This window comes from Polypterus senegalus, chromosome 10 (assembly GCF_016835505.1).
Source record: "Polypterus senegalus isolate Bchr_013 chromosome 10, ASM1683550v1, whole genome shotgun sequence".
NCBI lineage: Eukaryota > Metazoa > Chordata > Cladistia > Polypteriformes > Polypteridae > Polypterus > Polypterus senegalus.
Window position 1 is genome coordinate 146,158,376 of NC_053163.1, and position 15,568 is coordinate 146,173,943.

General features: G+C 39.3%; 1 protein-coding gene across 4 annotated transcripts in view; it reads right to left on the minus strand.

The window, feature by feature from the left end:
- The window catches only part of tpm4a (tropomyosin 4a), a 62,169-nt gene that overhangs the window by 7,370 nt on the left and 39,231 nt on the right, over nt 1-15,568 (minus strand). For all 4 annotated transcript variants that reach the window (XM_039767000.1, XM_039767002.1, XM_039766999.1 and 1 more), the window contains 3 exons: nt 7,572-7,705; nt 7,296-7,413; nt 6,570-6,640 (listed from right to left, as the gene is read on the minus strand). In XM_039767000.1, the coding sequence (XP_039622934.1) occupies nt 6,570-6,640; nt 7,296-7,413; nt 7,572-7,705 (323 nt within the window). The remainder of the gene's footprint in view (nt 1-6,569; nt 6,641-7,295; nt 7,414-7,571; nt 7,706-15,568) is intronic.

The window sequence follows — 15,568 nt, forward strand, 5'->3', positions numbered from 1 at the left end:
ATATGTTAAAAAAAAAATTAAAAAAAAAAATCAAAAGAACCTTACAACACTAATAATTGGGGAAAACTGTTAGGAGGTTTTTTGTGATGCGTCAAAACAAAAAAAAACAAAAAAAAAAAACCTGCACAGATTAATATGATTTTATAAGCAGCCTACATACACCCTACCATTCCATAGTTCCCAGTGTCTACAATATTCCTCCAACTTCGTTCCTTAAACCAATCTGCTTCATGGTGTTCTGCTGTCTAGCCAACTGTTGAATGCCTTGGGGTATATTCCACTAAAGCTTGCTAGCTTTTTAATAAACTTGTGTCAGTCTTTTTCTTCAAAGGAAGCTGACCTAAGTGATAACATTGTGCCCTGCAGAGATGGGCGGAAAGTCTGCAGGAAGGAAAAGTGATGCTAGTCCTCTGAACAAGAGTTAATATGTGCATATCATAAAACAGTCACAACAGTTTAGAGAAGTACCTTTTTTCTCTCATATACAACACTAAAACAAATGCACATATTGATCAATGACCAAAATGGTCATATACTCAAAATACTTAAGCTATAATATTAAAATATTGAGAGCTATTCATGTCATTTCTATAAACATGTGTTTTGTGGAATGAAGGAGATATGGTTTGATAAACTTTTGACTGGTTTCTTCACTGTATAATGTGGAACGTGTAACAGTATGGGGTTCTAGGGCAGTTGTGTTCCACTTGGATTCAGTATTTTGTCTCTTCCTGTGTAAAAGATTTCCCTTGGGCAGTATATCAAGTTGTATTGCAGATTCACAGATTTTTTTTCAGTTTGTGAAAAAAGTCGCTTTTTCACTATAGCCAATGTAAGGCGTACTCCTTTACCTGACACAGCTCAAATAACGCAGGATCTTGTTTACATGCAAGGGTATAGGCAAATGTGACACTGATCCACAGTTTAATGCAACAATTTTGGTGGGGTTGTACCATACTATGGTGGCAACAGGACAGCCAAATGTTTGGTAAATTGAAACCCATCATCTGGCTAGACAACTCAGACTCGGATAACAGCTCTAAGTAGTGACTGAAAGTTTGTGGTGACAAGTGTTCTGGGTAGGGTGGCTAACTTTACCAAACTGACACAGTGAGGAGCTCAACAATGGGAGAGGAGTAAGGACCTCAGATTACAGCTGCTGCTGTTACTATGGATTGAAAGGAGCCTTCTGAAGAGTTTTAGACATGTAGTTCAGATACCTTCGGGGAATAGTCCACTAGAAAATTAGCTAGGTACAGACCCAATATACACTGGATAGATCCCCCAATTTCCAAAGGCCTGGGGCATCTAACACCACACTGGTGTTACCAATGTCCCCAGAAGGAGGCGTTTCATCTAGCAGAGCACCCTGGATATCATCGAGAGGAGTTGCAGTACATGGCTCTATGGCAACTCTGGTCTGTACCAGGAACGGAGGACGGCTACGAGGGCTCCGAAGGCAGATAAAGTGGCGTTTGCTAGAGGAATCTGTGAGCAAGTGACACCATCTGTGGTCTAGCGACCCACGTCCTGCTTACAGAGGAATCAAAGCATTACGCACATCTAAATTTGTTCCTCGGAGAGTTGCAGTCAGGGCAGCTGATGGAACGGTACTTACAGATGACACTGCAGTTGTGACCTGCTGGGCTGGCTACTTTGAGCAGTTGTTCAAAGCTGATCCTCAGACTAGAATGTTGGATATCTCTGGGTCCACGGCTCTTGAGATGAATCCTCCAATTAGCTGTGAACCACCCAATCTCACTGAGATTGCACAGGTGGTGAATCAGCAGAGGGTGGGAAAGGCTGCAGGGATCTGTGGTATCCGGGGTGAACTTCTCCAGGCTGGTGGTAAGGCTGTCCTCCTGGCATTGCAAGCAATCTTTGCTTCCATTTGGGAGACTGGCATTATCCCAACTGTCTGGAAAACAGGACTTGTCATCCCTATCCAGAAAGGGTGATTGCCTGGATTGCAGCAACTACAGGGGGGCGTAAAACTGCTTTTGGTGCTGGGTAAGGTCCTTGCTAGGGTCGTCCTCAATAAGATCCGTGATCACTTGCTCACTTACCAGCGACCGGAACAGTCTGGTTCGATGCCCAAGAAGTCTACCATCGATCGCATCCTGGCACTGAGGGTTCTCATGGAGCGCAAAACGTGAATATCAGCAATTTCTTTACAGCCTTTGTCGCTTTTCGCAAAGAATTCGACTCAGCTGATCGAGCTGCCCTGTCGGACATCCTGAGGGTTCGTGGGATCCCCTCGAGGTTGCTGGATATCATGGCTGGCCTGTACACTGGTACTGCGAGTGCTGTGCAGAGTGGAGGCAGGACCTGTTTTTCCCAGTTGATTCTGGGGTTTGTCAGGGGTGTGTTCTGCTCCTACTCTGTTCAATGCTTGTATGGACTGGGTATTGGGCAAGGTCGTGGGGTCCAGCGGCTGTGGGGCATCTGTTGGTGAAGAAGGATTCACTTTGCGGAGTCAATGGAGGCTCTGTTTGGGGAGCTCAAGAGACTAAGCGAGGTGTCTGGACTTGTGAGTGTCCTGGATAAAACATTCAAGTCTCTGGTGACTCTTCCTATGAAGTCAGTAGACTGATTAGGAGAGCATGGTTGGGGGTCATGAGGTCACTGGAAAGAGGTGTGTGGCGCTCCCGCTATCTATGCAAAAGGACGAAGGTCCAGGTCTTTAGAGCCCTGGTGCTTCCTGTCTTGCTATAAGGTTGCGAGACATGGACGCTATCCAGTGACCTGAGATGAAGACTGGACTCTTGTGTCTCTCCAGAAAATCCTTGGGTACTGTTGGTTTGACTTTGTGTCGAATGAGTGGTTGCTCATGGAATCCCGAATGAGGCACATTACTTGCATTTTGAGGAAGCATCAGTTACGGCACTACGGCCATGTGACGTGTTTCCCAGAGTGATCCGGCTCGCAAGATACTCATTGTTGGGGACTCGAGTGGCTGGACCAGGCCAAGGGGTCGCCCACGTAACACCTGGCTGCAGCAGATAGAGGGTCATTTCCTGTGGGTGGGACTGCACCGCATGTCTGCCTAGGGGTTGCAAACCAGGATCCAGAGTTGTTTCACCATTTAGTAGGTGCAGCAACGCACTGTACTAGTGCATGCTCCCAAACTTGACTTGTTAGGGCATCTGGGATTTAACCAGGAGAAGCTTGGAAGACGTTTCGAAGGACAGGGTGGCCTGGTTTGCCATGCTGCCACTTTTACCTTAACCAGGAAAACACTGAAAATTAATGAGCATCTATTGAGTTCTGTATTTTCACAAAATTCAGTTTTAAATAAAAAAAACCCTCTATATTATACATCACTGAGTAACTGTCTTTTGCCATGCTGAACAACTTGCATTGCAATGCAATGAACCTAACTGCAGTGTAAAGCAGGTCGTCTTTCATTAGGGCAGGCAATGACTGAATGTGTTGCTTCAGATTTGAAACTGAACATATACTGCTCAAAAGAATTAAAGGAACACTTTTTAATCAGAGTATAGCATAAAGTCAATGAAACTTATGGGATATTAATCTGGTCAGTTAAGTAGTAGAGGGGGTTGTTAATCAGTTTCAGCTGCTGTGGTGTTAATGAAATTAACAATAGATGCACTAGAGGGGCAACAATGAGATGACCCCCAAAACAGGAATGGTTTAACAGGTGGAGGCCACTGACATTTTTCCCTCCTCATCTTTTCTGACTGTTTCTTCACTAGTTTTGCATTTGGCTACAGTCAGTGTCACTACTGGTAGCATGAGGCGATACCTGGACCCTACAGAGGTTGCACAGGTAGTCCAACTTCTCCAGGATGGCACATCAATACGTATCATTGCCAGAAGGTTTGCTGTGTCTCCCTGCACAGTCTCAAGGGCATGGAGGAGATTCTAGGAGACAAGCAGTTACTCTAGGAGAGCTGGAGAGGGCCATAGAAGGTCAATAACCCATCAGCAGGACCAGCATCTGCTCCTTTGGGCAAGGAGGAACAGGATGAGCACTGCCAGAGCCCTACAAAATGACCTCCAGCAGGCCACTGGTGTGAATGTCTCTGACCAAACAACCAGAAAGACTTCATGAGGGTGACCCAAGGGCCCCATATCCTCTAATGGGCCCTGAGCTCACTGCCCAGCAGCATGCAGCTCAATTGGCATTCGCCATAGAATACCAGAATTGGCAGATGCACCACTGGTGCCCTGTGCTTTTTACAGATGAGAGCAGGTTCACCCTGAGCACGTGACAGAAGTGAAAGGGTCTGGAGAAGCCATGGAGAACAATATGCTGCCTGTAACATCATTCAGCATGAGCAGTTTGGTGGTGGGTTAATGATTGTCTGGGGAGGCATATCCATGGAGGGTCACACAGACAGCTACAGGCTTGACAAAGGCACCTTGGCTGCCATTAGGTATCAGGATGAAATCCTTGGACCCATTGTCAGACCCTATGCTGGTACAGTGGCTCCTGGTGCACGACAATTCCTGGCCTCATGTGGCGAGAGTATGCAGGCAGTTCCTGGAGGATGAAGGAATTGATACCATTGACTGGCCACCACACTTTCCTGACCTAAATCCAATAGAACACCTCTGGAACATTATGTTTTGGTCCATCCAATGCCACCAGGTTGCACCTCAGACTGTCCAGGAGCTCAGTGATCCAAAGCTTCAACTGCTCATTGGACTTGATCATGTATCTCATATGCATATCCGCTCATAAAGAAATAAGCAAATTTTCTGACTACATATTTTGATCTGTCAGTGAATAATTTGGTCAGCTTTAGTGAGACACCAATACTTTAAAAATGTCTCATGCAAATCTACATATTATACCATTTACATTGTTTACAAATAAATGCAAGACTGTGGGCAAAATTGCATTTTTCCCAGAACTTAATGCTAAACACAATCTGTGTAGGGTACAAACTTCAACATGAAACCTTTCTACACATTTAATGCACTATTACTGCTTATTTGCTGAATTTAAGAAAGTAAACAAAATAGAAGTGGTAGATTCTTAAGGTGGGGCTCTGCTATATACTTTATGTATCAAAACTTGACTGACTTAAATCAAGTCTGGTGAAAGATACTACAGTTGAACAAGTATTGTTATCTTTCTAAGCTCTGCGGATGTTTTGCCTAGTCTCAACAACCATGGAGTCCATTAAGTAGTTAAGGGCATAAGGATACTGGACATTTAACGAAAAAGCTCTAGGAAGATTTTTAAAACACTTTAAGAAACAGAAGTATAGAGAAACTGCTTATAAAACTTTACATACATACAAAGCAAAATGCAGATGTCATTGCAAAGGATTTGCAGAAATGAATAACTAATACTCAACTAGTGGCCCACAGCACAGCATTGCTTAGATCATTTCACAAACACATCAACAAGTTTGAAGCATGTATAACAAAAAGGATTATCAAGGGCACTGTTTGAGCAAAGCACTGTGGATGGATGGAACCAAATGAAATGCCATTAGTCACATTTGCTTTATTTTGTCTGCATAACTGACATCTGTTCAAACAGACCTAAAACCTTATCCGAGATGGATATTATTACTAGTGATACCAGCCATCCAAACACTGGCCTCTTCTCTTTGATGCAGTTAGGCAAACTCTATTGCTGCCAGAAGACCAAATCAGAAAGATTGAGGAGCTCCTTTCAACAGTCCATCACATCTTAAATGAGGAACAGTGCTTAGAGGCACATGATACTCTATAATGCTAATGCTCTTATATTATTTATTCTCTCATTGTACATTTTGATTTTTATTATTTATTTATTTTACTGTTTCTTCTAATGCACAGTCTTGGGAGTAGAACATCTAAGCATGTCATAATAATTGTACATATAGTATGTTGACAGAAAAAATTTGGTTTGATCCGATATACTGTTTTTGAGCTGTACAGCAGTAACTGACAGAGAAAATAGCAGGCATGTGAAATTAAGTATTGTTCAACTTCAGTGTATGTCTGGAGTTAGTAATGAATTCAAAGCTAAAAAACAGAATAGACTTTTACCAAGGCAGTGATTAAACTAGATTATTACTGAAAAATCTGACGGGAAAAGTCAAAACTTGCAGTGCAAGAAAGACAACCAAAAACATTTTGCGCTAGAATGTTCTGAAAAAAAGTGGATAAAAATCCTAAGAACACACAGATTCTCAATTAGCTACTGGAAATATTTTAAAAGTGATCTCTGTAAAAGATGTTAGTAATTATTGACTCAATAGTCCACAAAACTTTTCACTTACAATAATTTCTTATTTTTTGAAATTCTAATTCAAGCAAATAAATTCTAAATTTGCATTAAAATGTGCCGAAATATGTACTGCATTTATACCATGCTGAGGTTGTGCTGACTTGGAGATTTATGGAAACATGCAATTAGCGTGATGTGGCCTAGTATGTCACTAAATAATAAAAACAGTATTTACACATTACAAATGTAGTGTTTTTTTTTCTCATCCATACCCAATTAATTATATTAAACTGCAAAGGAAAAATAAAGCTACAGTAAATGAGTATTACGTTGAAGAGGTAGGAGTGATCTATATTTATATTGGCAATAAACTTACAACTCTGCAACTTCTGCACGCTCCTCTGCTCTCTCCAACTCACCCTCCAGGATAACCAGCTTACGTGCAACCTTAAAGAACCGAAACAGTTTTCATATTACCACAGTCCAAAAACACAGTGCAAGAATGATTTATATAAAAAAAAAATAATAATAATAATTGAACACTTACACTTCCTGGTTGCTCAATACTAAAGTCACTCAAAAGTCAATTTTTACATTTTACTCCCCAAGTCCAAAAATGTGCGTGCTGTGTGAACTGAAAAATTTTTCAATGCATTTTATGTGAATGAGCTGCTTTGTGTGTTACAATGCTCTACAAAGCAGGACCCGAGATGAACTCCAGCTAGCTTCCAAGTGACCTTGGATTGGATTACAATGATTTATGATACAAACTAACAGACCCATAGGAATCAAGGCACATCACTGCCATAAACTGAAAAGAAAAAGGAAACTACACAGTCAATAGAGAGTCTACATCTTAATCTACAGAAACAGAAAATAGTGTGTTTATTCTTAATAATAAGCAGACATACAACTTTTGTTAGAAGTCCTAAAATGTTATAATATGTCTACTTATGCTTGCAAATACTCAGCAGCATTTTTTGTGCCTTCTATTGATCATGCCCAAGACCACACTCCTCACCACAATTCTTGAGCACAAAAATGACACATGGCAGTAAATACTACCACACTATACTGTTTACTCCCTGCTTCTTTCCCTCACCTCCTCATATTTGCGGTCAGCCTCTTCAGCGATGTGCTTTGCTTCTTTGAGCTGCATTTCCTGGATTTCCATCTTCTCCTCATCTTTCATTGCTCGGTTCTCAATCACCTTCATGCCTCTGAAATGAACAACAAGAAACCAATTACACCGTGCTGTCACAAATTTGGATTAACTTTGTGTAGGATGTAAATAATCCCATTACATCATATTACTTACTTACACAAACACACACTGCACTTCTTTAAAGTAGAATCCCTTTAGTTGGTTTGCACCCACCTCTCACTCTCATCGGCTGCCTTCTCTGCCTCCTCCAGTTTCTGTAGGGCAGTGGCAAGACGCTCCTGGGCTCGGTCAAGCTCCTCTTCCACTAACTGGATACGACGGTTGAGACCTGCAACATCTCCCTCAGCCTGTGAGAGTCAAGACAAAGACAAGGTTTGGAATTAGGCAGAACTGGAAGATTTCACCATCAGGTTGGGAATATTTTATCTTACAGAATAGAGTACGGAGCAGGGTAAAATAAATGCCTGTTTTGTACAACATTTGAAAGGTATTTACTAGATGAATTTTTCCCCAATGAAAAGGGAGGTGTGGGCTCTAGTGTGGTGGAAATAAGCACAACCAAAATATGATCTCATGGTTTTGATGCTTTGCTCACATCAGTCACCCATTCGTCAAATGAAAGAGCTAAGTTAATTTTCTTAAGAGTGCTATCCAACTTAATTTTACACTTCAAAGATATTAGTCTATATATACAAACACAGTGCTGTGGAAAAAGTATTTGCCCCCTGCTCGATATTTCAAACCTTTAACCAAAATCAAATACTGCATAAATGACACTCAGGTGAAAGAAAAACACTTTTTAAAATCATTAAGTGATGAAAGACCGATACTGAATTATAGGGGGTATTTATTTGAAGGCACTGAAGTTGAATATGGTGTAACCAGTTATGTCTAAGGGTAGGAATTACTTTTTAGTACCAGTGAAAGTTGGATAACTTTCTACATTCAATAAATTCATAAGTTAAAAAATTTTGTATTTGTTCACGTAGGTGACTTTGGTTAAATATTTTTTGTTGAAAACTTGACATATTCAGTATCAAAAATGTACCACAACATATGAAATGGAGGTCCGGGGATTCATGGCACTGTATATTAAAACTACGTGTTCAACACATTACATTGCCAACTGGGGACTCTGAATAAGCAAATTAGCATTTCACTTACATCTTTAAAAAAATGGGAGGAAAAAAGCATAATTCTATTTCCTTCACAGCTGCTTACAAAAAGAACTGCACCCCATTAGGAAGAACCCATTTACAAATGTCACAAGCTAACAACTTTAAATTTCACACCATAGAAGCTTATTCTGCAAGTTTCTTATTTTTTGCAAGAGATGCTTATTAATGACAAAGTCTAGAGTACAGAATTGTAGCCCAAACTACACAAAACCCCATGAGCAACTAAAAGCACAATAAACTATGCTAGGGCAGGGTTCCAGCCTGCACCCAACAACCCAGTAGTACACTAGCGTGAATCATATATTCAGGTTGTGGCTCATCAAATCTGCCAGCAGGCAAGCCACTTCCTAGAAGATACAGGAAAGCAAACAAATGCTCCCTCCTTCTGACACTACCCACCTCACCCCACCCCACCAAACATCTCAGAGCACGTCACCGACATCCTGCAGTGTTTAAAATATTATATGCCAACATGAGAGCTAAGATGGTTTAACCAAATGGTTAAAAAAACTGCACAGAGAAATATTTGGACTGTAGATGAATATTCCATTCCCTCATAATCTAAACATACTAGTTAATAAAATATTGAAGACAGTGCTGTTTTAATCTGGAAAAAGATGTTGACAGCTGTTTGCACAGCTTTCAGTTAAGCACACAAAAATACAGCAAACGTGGCTAATGGGAAAAGGAAAAAAAAAAAAACCCACAGTAGCTGGGCATCACTTTCCAAGGAATAGTCTGAAGCAAAACCTGCCATTAGCATGATGCTTACTCAAAGACAGACAGTATGCCTCCCCCAGCCATTAACTTGTAAACACTATGGTACAGAAAAACTGAATTGCTTATCTAGGCGAACAAGAGCAACAGGCATGGGTTGCAATCAATGGAAACTTCTGACCTTTTTTCAAAAAAATGTAAGTGGGCAAAGCTTCAGCCACACTAACCCAAACAAAGCTGGTCTAGCATATTTCAACAAAGAGGGAGCAAAAGTTTGAATGTCATTTCGCCTTCACCACGTGTTTTTTTTGTGTTTAAGACATGGTTTTGGAATGTGAAAATGTGCTTCTTTAGGTAGGATCCAGTGTTTTCTGCTTGAAACATCCCACTTTCCACAGCCTATTAACAAAAAAAATCGCTTTCTTTGTAAGAAGTTTTAAATTAAAAAAGGCTTTCCCACTCTGTCAGATTATACTTTATATATGCACAAATAGAGAGACAGACTGCATGAACATTTCCTTACGCACCCATTATTAAGTACAGTGCACACAAACATATGTACACACATGTCAGAATGATAAAATAAACTAGCAGGATATAGGCCTGTATTTGTAGCCAGCATCCTGTGGGCAGAAGGGAATGTAGTCTCTTAACAGTTCAGGGTCACAGATCCTGTCTGCTGGACTCCTCCTCCCTCTTCCTTCAAGTCTCCCGAGGATCACAAAAGTCACTTTCCTTATATGGTAAAAACGGACTGGAGAGAATGTCTGTGGTAAAATGGCAGCGAGACACGAGCCAAAAACCCACCCCTAAATGAAACCAGCTGTTTATAGCTAGCAACAGAGGAACTGAAGCAACAAACTGGTTTTGGGTTTATGGAAGCAGGGTGGAAACAGGAGGAAAAAAAATATTCTTAAATTAATCTGAAAAACTAAATCATCTTCTATTATTACTATTATATACCATTTCTCTAAACCAGAATGAATATTTTTTTATACACAATTATGAGATTGTGTTTCTATATTTAAAATCAAATGCATACATGCAATATACTCAAAACAAATTGCACAATTGTGTAACAAAATATCCAGATTATAAAAAAAAATTAGTGAAGACAGAAGATTAAATAGAAGAGGCAGCCATTTTTAATAAACATTTATAACAAGGCCACCGAACTGCATTTTAAGTTATGCTTAAAGATATATTCTCAGTCCCACTCTCAAATCTCTGCTACCAAATACTGGATGGGAAAGATAGCACCTTTTACTGGGTGGCTTCAAATGTACATATTGCGCACATATAGATACCTATTCCTCCAATACAACATAAATAATGGCTTGTATAAAAGCCAAGTATTTAGCTGAAGACAGCCCAACAGGATTGTGTGCTGAGGCACAGGGTGAAATACTGATCCTGCATGACAAGTTGGACACCTGACAGACTGTACACAAAAGCTAATCATATAAAAGGCATTTGACACTATTCCACCCAGAAAACACACACACAAAAATAACTTGCACTCATCCCTGTTTAACAGGAATAAAACCAAGCTCATGTAAAAGAATACTCAGTGTTACTCAAGGGTAGTAGTGGAGTTACGGAGTCATCTGAATTGGTACAGTTGCTCTCGCTTATTGAAGAAATGAATGGAGGAATGAAATTTTCAAACCCTGCTACAAACGACACCATGCTTTAAGATGGAGAAATACGTATTCAGTTTAGTAGGCTGACATTTATGACTGATGTGCTTTAAGCTTTTATAAATCAATTTCCTTTAAAACTATACTAAATGCAGATGTACAAACCAGTTTATTTATATAGCATATTTACATACAAATAATGCAGTTCAAAGTGTTTTACATGACGTAGAAAAGAGAAAAAAAGACAAAGAATTAAAATAAGACATTAATTTACATAGATAAATTAAGGTTTGATGGTCAGGGAGGACAGAGAAAAAATAAAATCTGCAGGGGTTCCAGACCACGAGACCGCCCAGCCCCCTCTGGGCATTCTACCTAACATAAATTAAACAGTCCTTTTTGTATTTAGGGTTCTCATGGAAGGACTTGATGATACTTTGAAAGGATACCTCAAATGGGCCTCTTCCACACTGCTACGTTTTCATTAAAAACACATACATTTGTCAACATTTTCACCTTCTGACCATACATCCCCATCTTTTTTTTTTTTTTAAGGGGCAAAAATATCTCCAGAGCCATATACTTTTGATAAAATGTCCTGCTGGCGTTTTTATGGCCCTTCCCTGATTGACCCTGCTTGTTACAATGGTTCACTCCCCCAAATAATCACCCTTCACAGAAGAAAAACATTTTCCAACATAGCTGACAAAAGAGTTGCTTTCCATAGCACTTACTGTGCTGCTTACTTTTAAGCATCTAACTTACAGTTTGTAAAGTTTAAATGATGCATAAATGTGTAATAAGTAAACTTTTACCAATCACAAGTTTTGTGATGAATACAGTGGCTGGTAGCATTATCACTATAATGAAAAATACACGACCTCATGAATATGAGACTGTAAATAACTTGACAGCAGTTTATCAAAGTTTATTACTTAAACGTAATCACTTCAATTAACAGCTTAGGTGTATAATGCATAATTAAAGGTGCATAATGAAGTGCATAGTAGTAGAACATAACTAAGCTCACAATACAGTAATCCCTCGTTATATCATGCTTCGACTTTCGCGGCTTTACTCTATCGGGGATTTTATATGTGAGCATATATAAATATAACAAGTGGATTTTTCGCTGCTCATGGGTTTCTGCGAACAGTGGGTCTTTTTACTTCTGGTACATGCTTCCTCAGTTGGTTTGCCCAGTTGATTTCATACAAGGGACGCTATTGGCAGATGGTTGAGAAGCTACCCAATCAGAGTATGCAGTTAAGTTCCTGTGTGCTGATTGGCTCATCGACGGAGAGCTGAATTTGATTCTGCTGCGTTAACCAGGAAGTCTTGTCTCGCTCATTCAGCATCAACGTGTTTCGCTGTGTAAAGAGTTACCTTTTGTCCTCTTTTGTGTTTATCTTTGTGCATAGTCAAGCTCTTCGTTATGGCTCCAAAACGATCTGCTCCTGCATCAGAGGCCGTGCCCAGGTGCCAACAGAAGATGCTAACGATTGCCAAAAAGGTAAAAGTTTTGGATATGTTGAAAGAAGGGAACAGCTACACCACTGCAGGACGCCATTACGGCATCAATGAATCCAAGATTCTTTTTATTTAAAAAGGAGGAAAAGAATACAAGATCTACAGCCGCAGTGTCCTTTAAACAGGGCACAAAACGAGTTGTAAGTGGATGTAATAAGGCGGTAGTCCGGATGGAATCTGCTTTAGGGATTTGGATTGAAGACTGCCGGAAAAACAACGACGGTGCTACACCGCCTGAAGAGGCTCCTTTAGAAAAGCTGTAACACTCTCCTTTGTTGTGCAGTAAAATTAAACTCATTGTTACCGGACAAGTTGTCGTGTCATTGTTGGCGAGTAACCATAATTTTCTACATACAGTACTTATTACATGTACATAGTTTAGTGTCACTGTACACACATTTTACTGCATACAATTTTTCTTGAATTGTACACATTTATTGCTGGTGGCCTGTCTGTCATAATGTCTGTAACATGTGACAGAGACGCTCGATATCTTTAAAATAATATTTAGGTTTTACTGTATATAAACTGTGTTTACATACACAATTTCAACGAATCTTTCCTAATATCTAAAAGAATACAAAGGGTTTATGCGGTATAACTGTGCGGGAAATGTTTATAATAGTGTAAGAGAGTTTATAAGGGGTTAAAATATACAAAAATAACCATATGAACATATGGTTTTTACTTCGCGGATTTTCACCTTTTGCAGGGGGTTCTGGAATGCAACCCCCGCGATCGAGAAGGGATTACTGTATTACAAGACAGACAGACATGAAAGCATAGTGCAGTAAAATGAAGATGCAGACTCACACGCACACTTTCTCAAACAGAGTAGCTATTTGCTAGGAGATGTGCTCGGATTGCTGTGGACTGCTTATAATTAATCATATTGTGATTGAACATAGAGCTAAAAACTATTAAATGTCACTTCTGAAAATTTATTTTCAGCTGTAAGCAGCACATTAATGCAACACTGAGGCAATTTGCTATGGCTCCTTAAAGAATTTCTCTATGCTGTGACCTCACTAAGAGAAATGTAAGCGCCGACAGCACATGGTAATTTGATTTTCATTAGGGTCCGATGTTTGTACTATATAGTTCCTTCAAGGAGTTTGCCTTCAATCTGAGCATGCCCAGTGATAGGCAAATGTTGCCATCATATGCGATTTTGAGCATTTCAGTATGGACAAGGATTTTTTTGTAAACTATGCGAAAACGTAAGTGTGGACCAAGATCATTTTCAATTTGAGAAGAAAAGGTCAAAGAAATAAAACTAAGTGTGGAATTCAAACAAAACAGAAAATCTAAGAATGTTTACTAGACAAAAATCTGGGGAAATTCATTTAACTTTTTTTTTGCAGACATATGGCAGTGTAAGCACATATACACAAAAGGTTTAGCCTAGGCTAACATTTATATGATACAGTTTAGTTTGGCAGAAAGTTAAGTGCTACTTTCAGAAAATGTCAGCAAATATAAAACCAAAGTGAAAGTTGCGTAAGTATGAAATTTTTTTTAAATGTAAAGAAAAACAAATTAAAAAAGGACAAACAGAATTTGTTGGCAGTCAATCAAACAAAGGATCCACTCACACTCTATAAAGTGCTAGTGAGATAGTAATTTATGTATTGTGTGCAATTCTAGTCAGACAGTATGTTATTTTTATATATTAGAAACTAGGTTCATGCAAAACTACTGAACACTACCTCTTTAGTCTTGGGCAAAGAGGGGTAAAATGCTGCCAAATACTGCTGCTCAAAAATCAATAAGACATTGATTGGAAAGGCGGCTTTTTTTTTTTTTTTTAAAAATCAAGCAACAGTTACATTTGTATCCAATGGTGGAAAGTGATGGTGGAGAGTACTTGACAGAAACCAGAAATCTCTTCTTCAAACAAAATGGAAGTGTTACAGTTTTGGAACAAATTCTGCAGGCATGCTAGGTAGGTAGAGATAGCACTCTTTATTCAAGAAACAAAAGTTTTAGTAGAAAACAAAAACACTAACTGACAGATGTCATAGATACACTGAACTGGTATGTCATCCTGGGGAAATGCAAACTAAAATAAATTGAACCTACAGCAGTACAACAGACAAATGAAGAGCTTATATAAAAGGGACTTAAAGTGTAGACAAGAACAAGCCATTCAACCATAGTAACAGAGCCACCAATACCTACAATCCCTATTTCACTTGAAGTGGCAAATCATTAAGTTTTAGATTTACACTACTTGATAGTTTATTCCATTTGTCTATGGTACAATTTACACAGAAAACATTTTCCAAAAGGATCTGTAAGGCATCTTAAAAGTGTAGAAGAAACGATCTGAGGACTTTCACATTTCCGTTATATGATGGTTTTTAGCCTAAACAGTATCTTCCCAACTGAGTTATCCAGTATGAAATGTACCGAAGAGCATCAGTAATTCTGATAGAGAAATAAAGACTTCTTCCTGGCATGTACTTTACAAAGAAACTTAAATTCAAATTACAGACTTAATCATCTTACTAACTGCAGTTTAAACACTAAACTTGGTCAGGGGGCTGCAGTGGGAGTGAACACAGGAAGAGATCAGGATGAAATATAAGCCGCTATTGGTTGGCTAGGCCTTACCTGCAACTTTTGGAATGATGCATTAACAACAGAAACACAAAAGAAAACTAGGCTTTATAACAACTCTCTACTATTTCTTAGCAGTACTGCAAAAACAAAGACTGACATCAAACCTGATGGAGTTCACTACTGAAAACAAAACACAAAAGAACTGCTTGCATTTATGTGGGGCTGAAGTTTTTGTATTTTAGATAGATAGAGATAGATGGACAGAGAGAGAAAACTGGTGCTTTAAGGCACAAAAATAGCTACCAAAAGGACATATATAGTGGAATAATCCAAGGTATAAACAAACAAAAGAAAACAAAACTTGTGTCTAACCAGCCAGACAAAATAGGTGTCAAGTCCCACAGATTAGTTATGGTGGGACATGCACTTACATACATACTGGCCTAGTATGCCCCAACCAAAAAAAAATAAACTGCCTTTATCTCCCATCTCTCGCAAACTGCCTCCAAGTCCTGTACCTGTACTTCTCTCTCCTCCAAAATGTTCACTAATATGGTCTTTGGCAGTAAGGCAGCTTTAA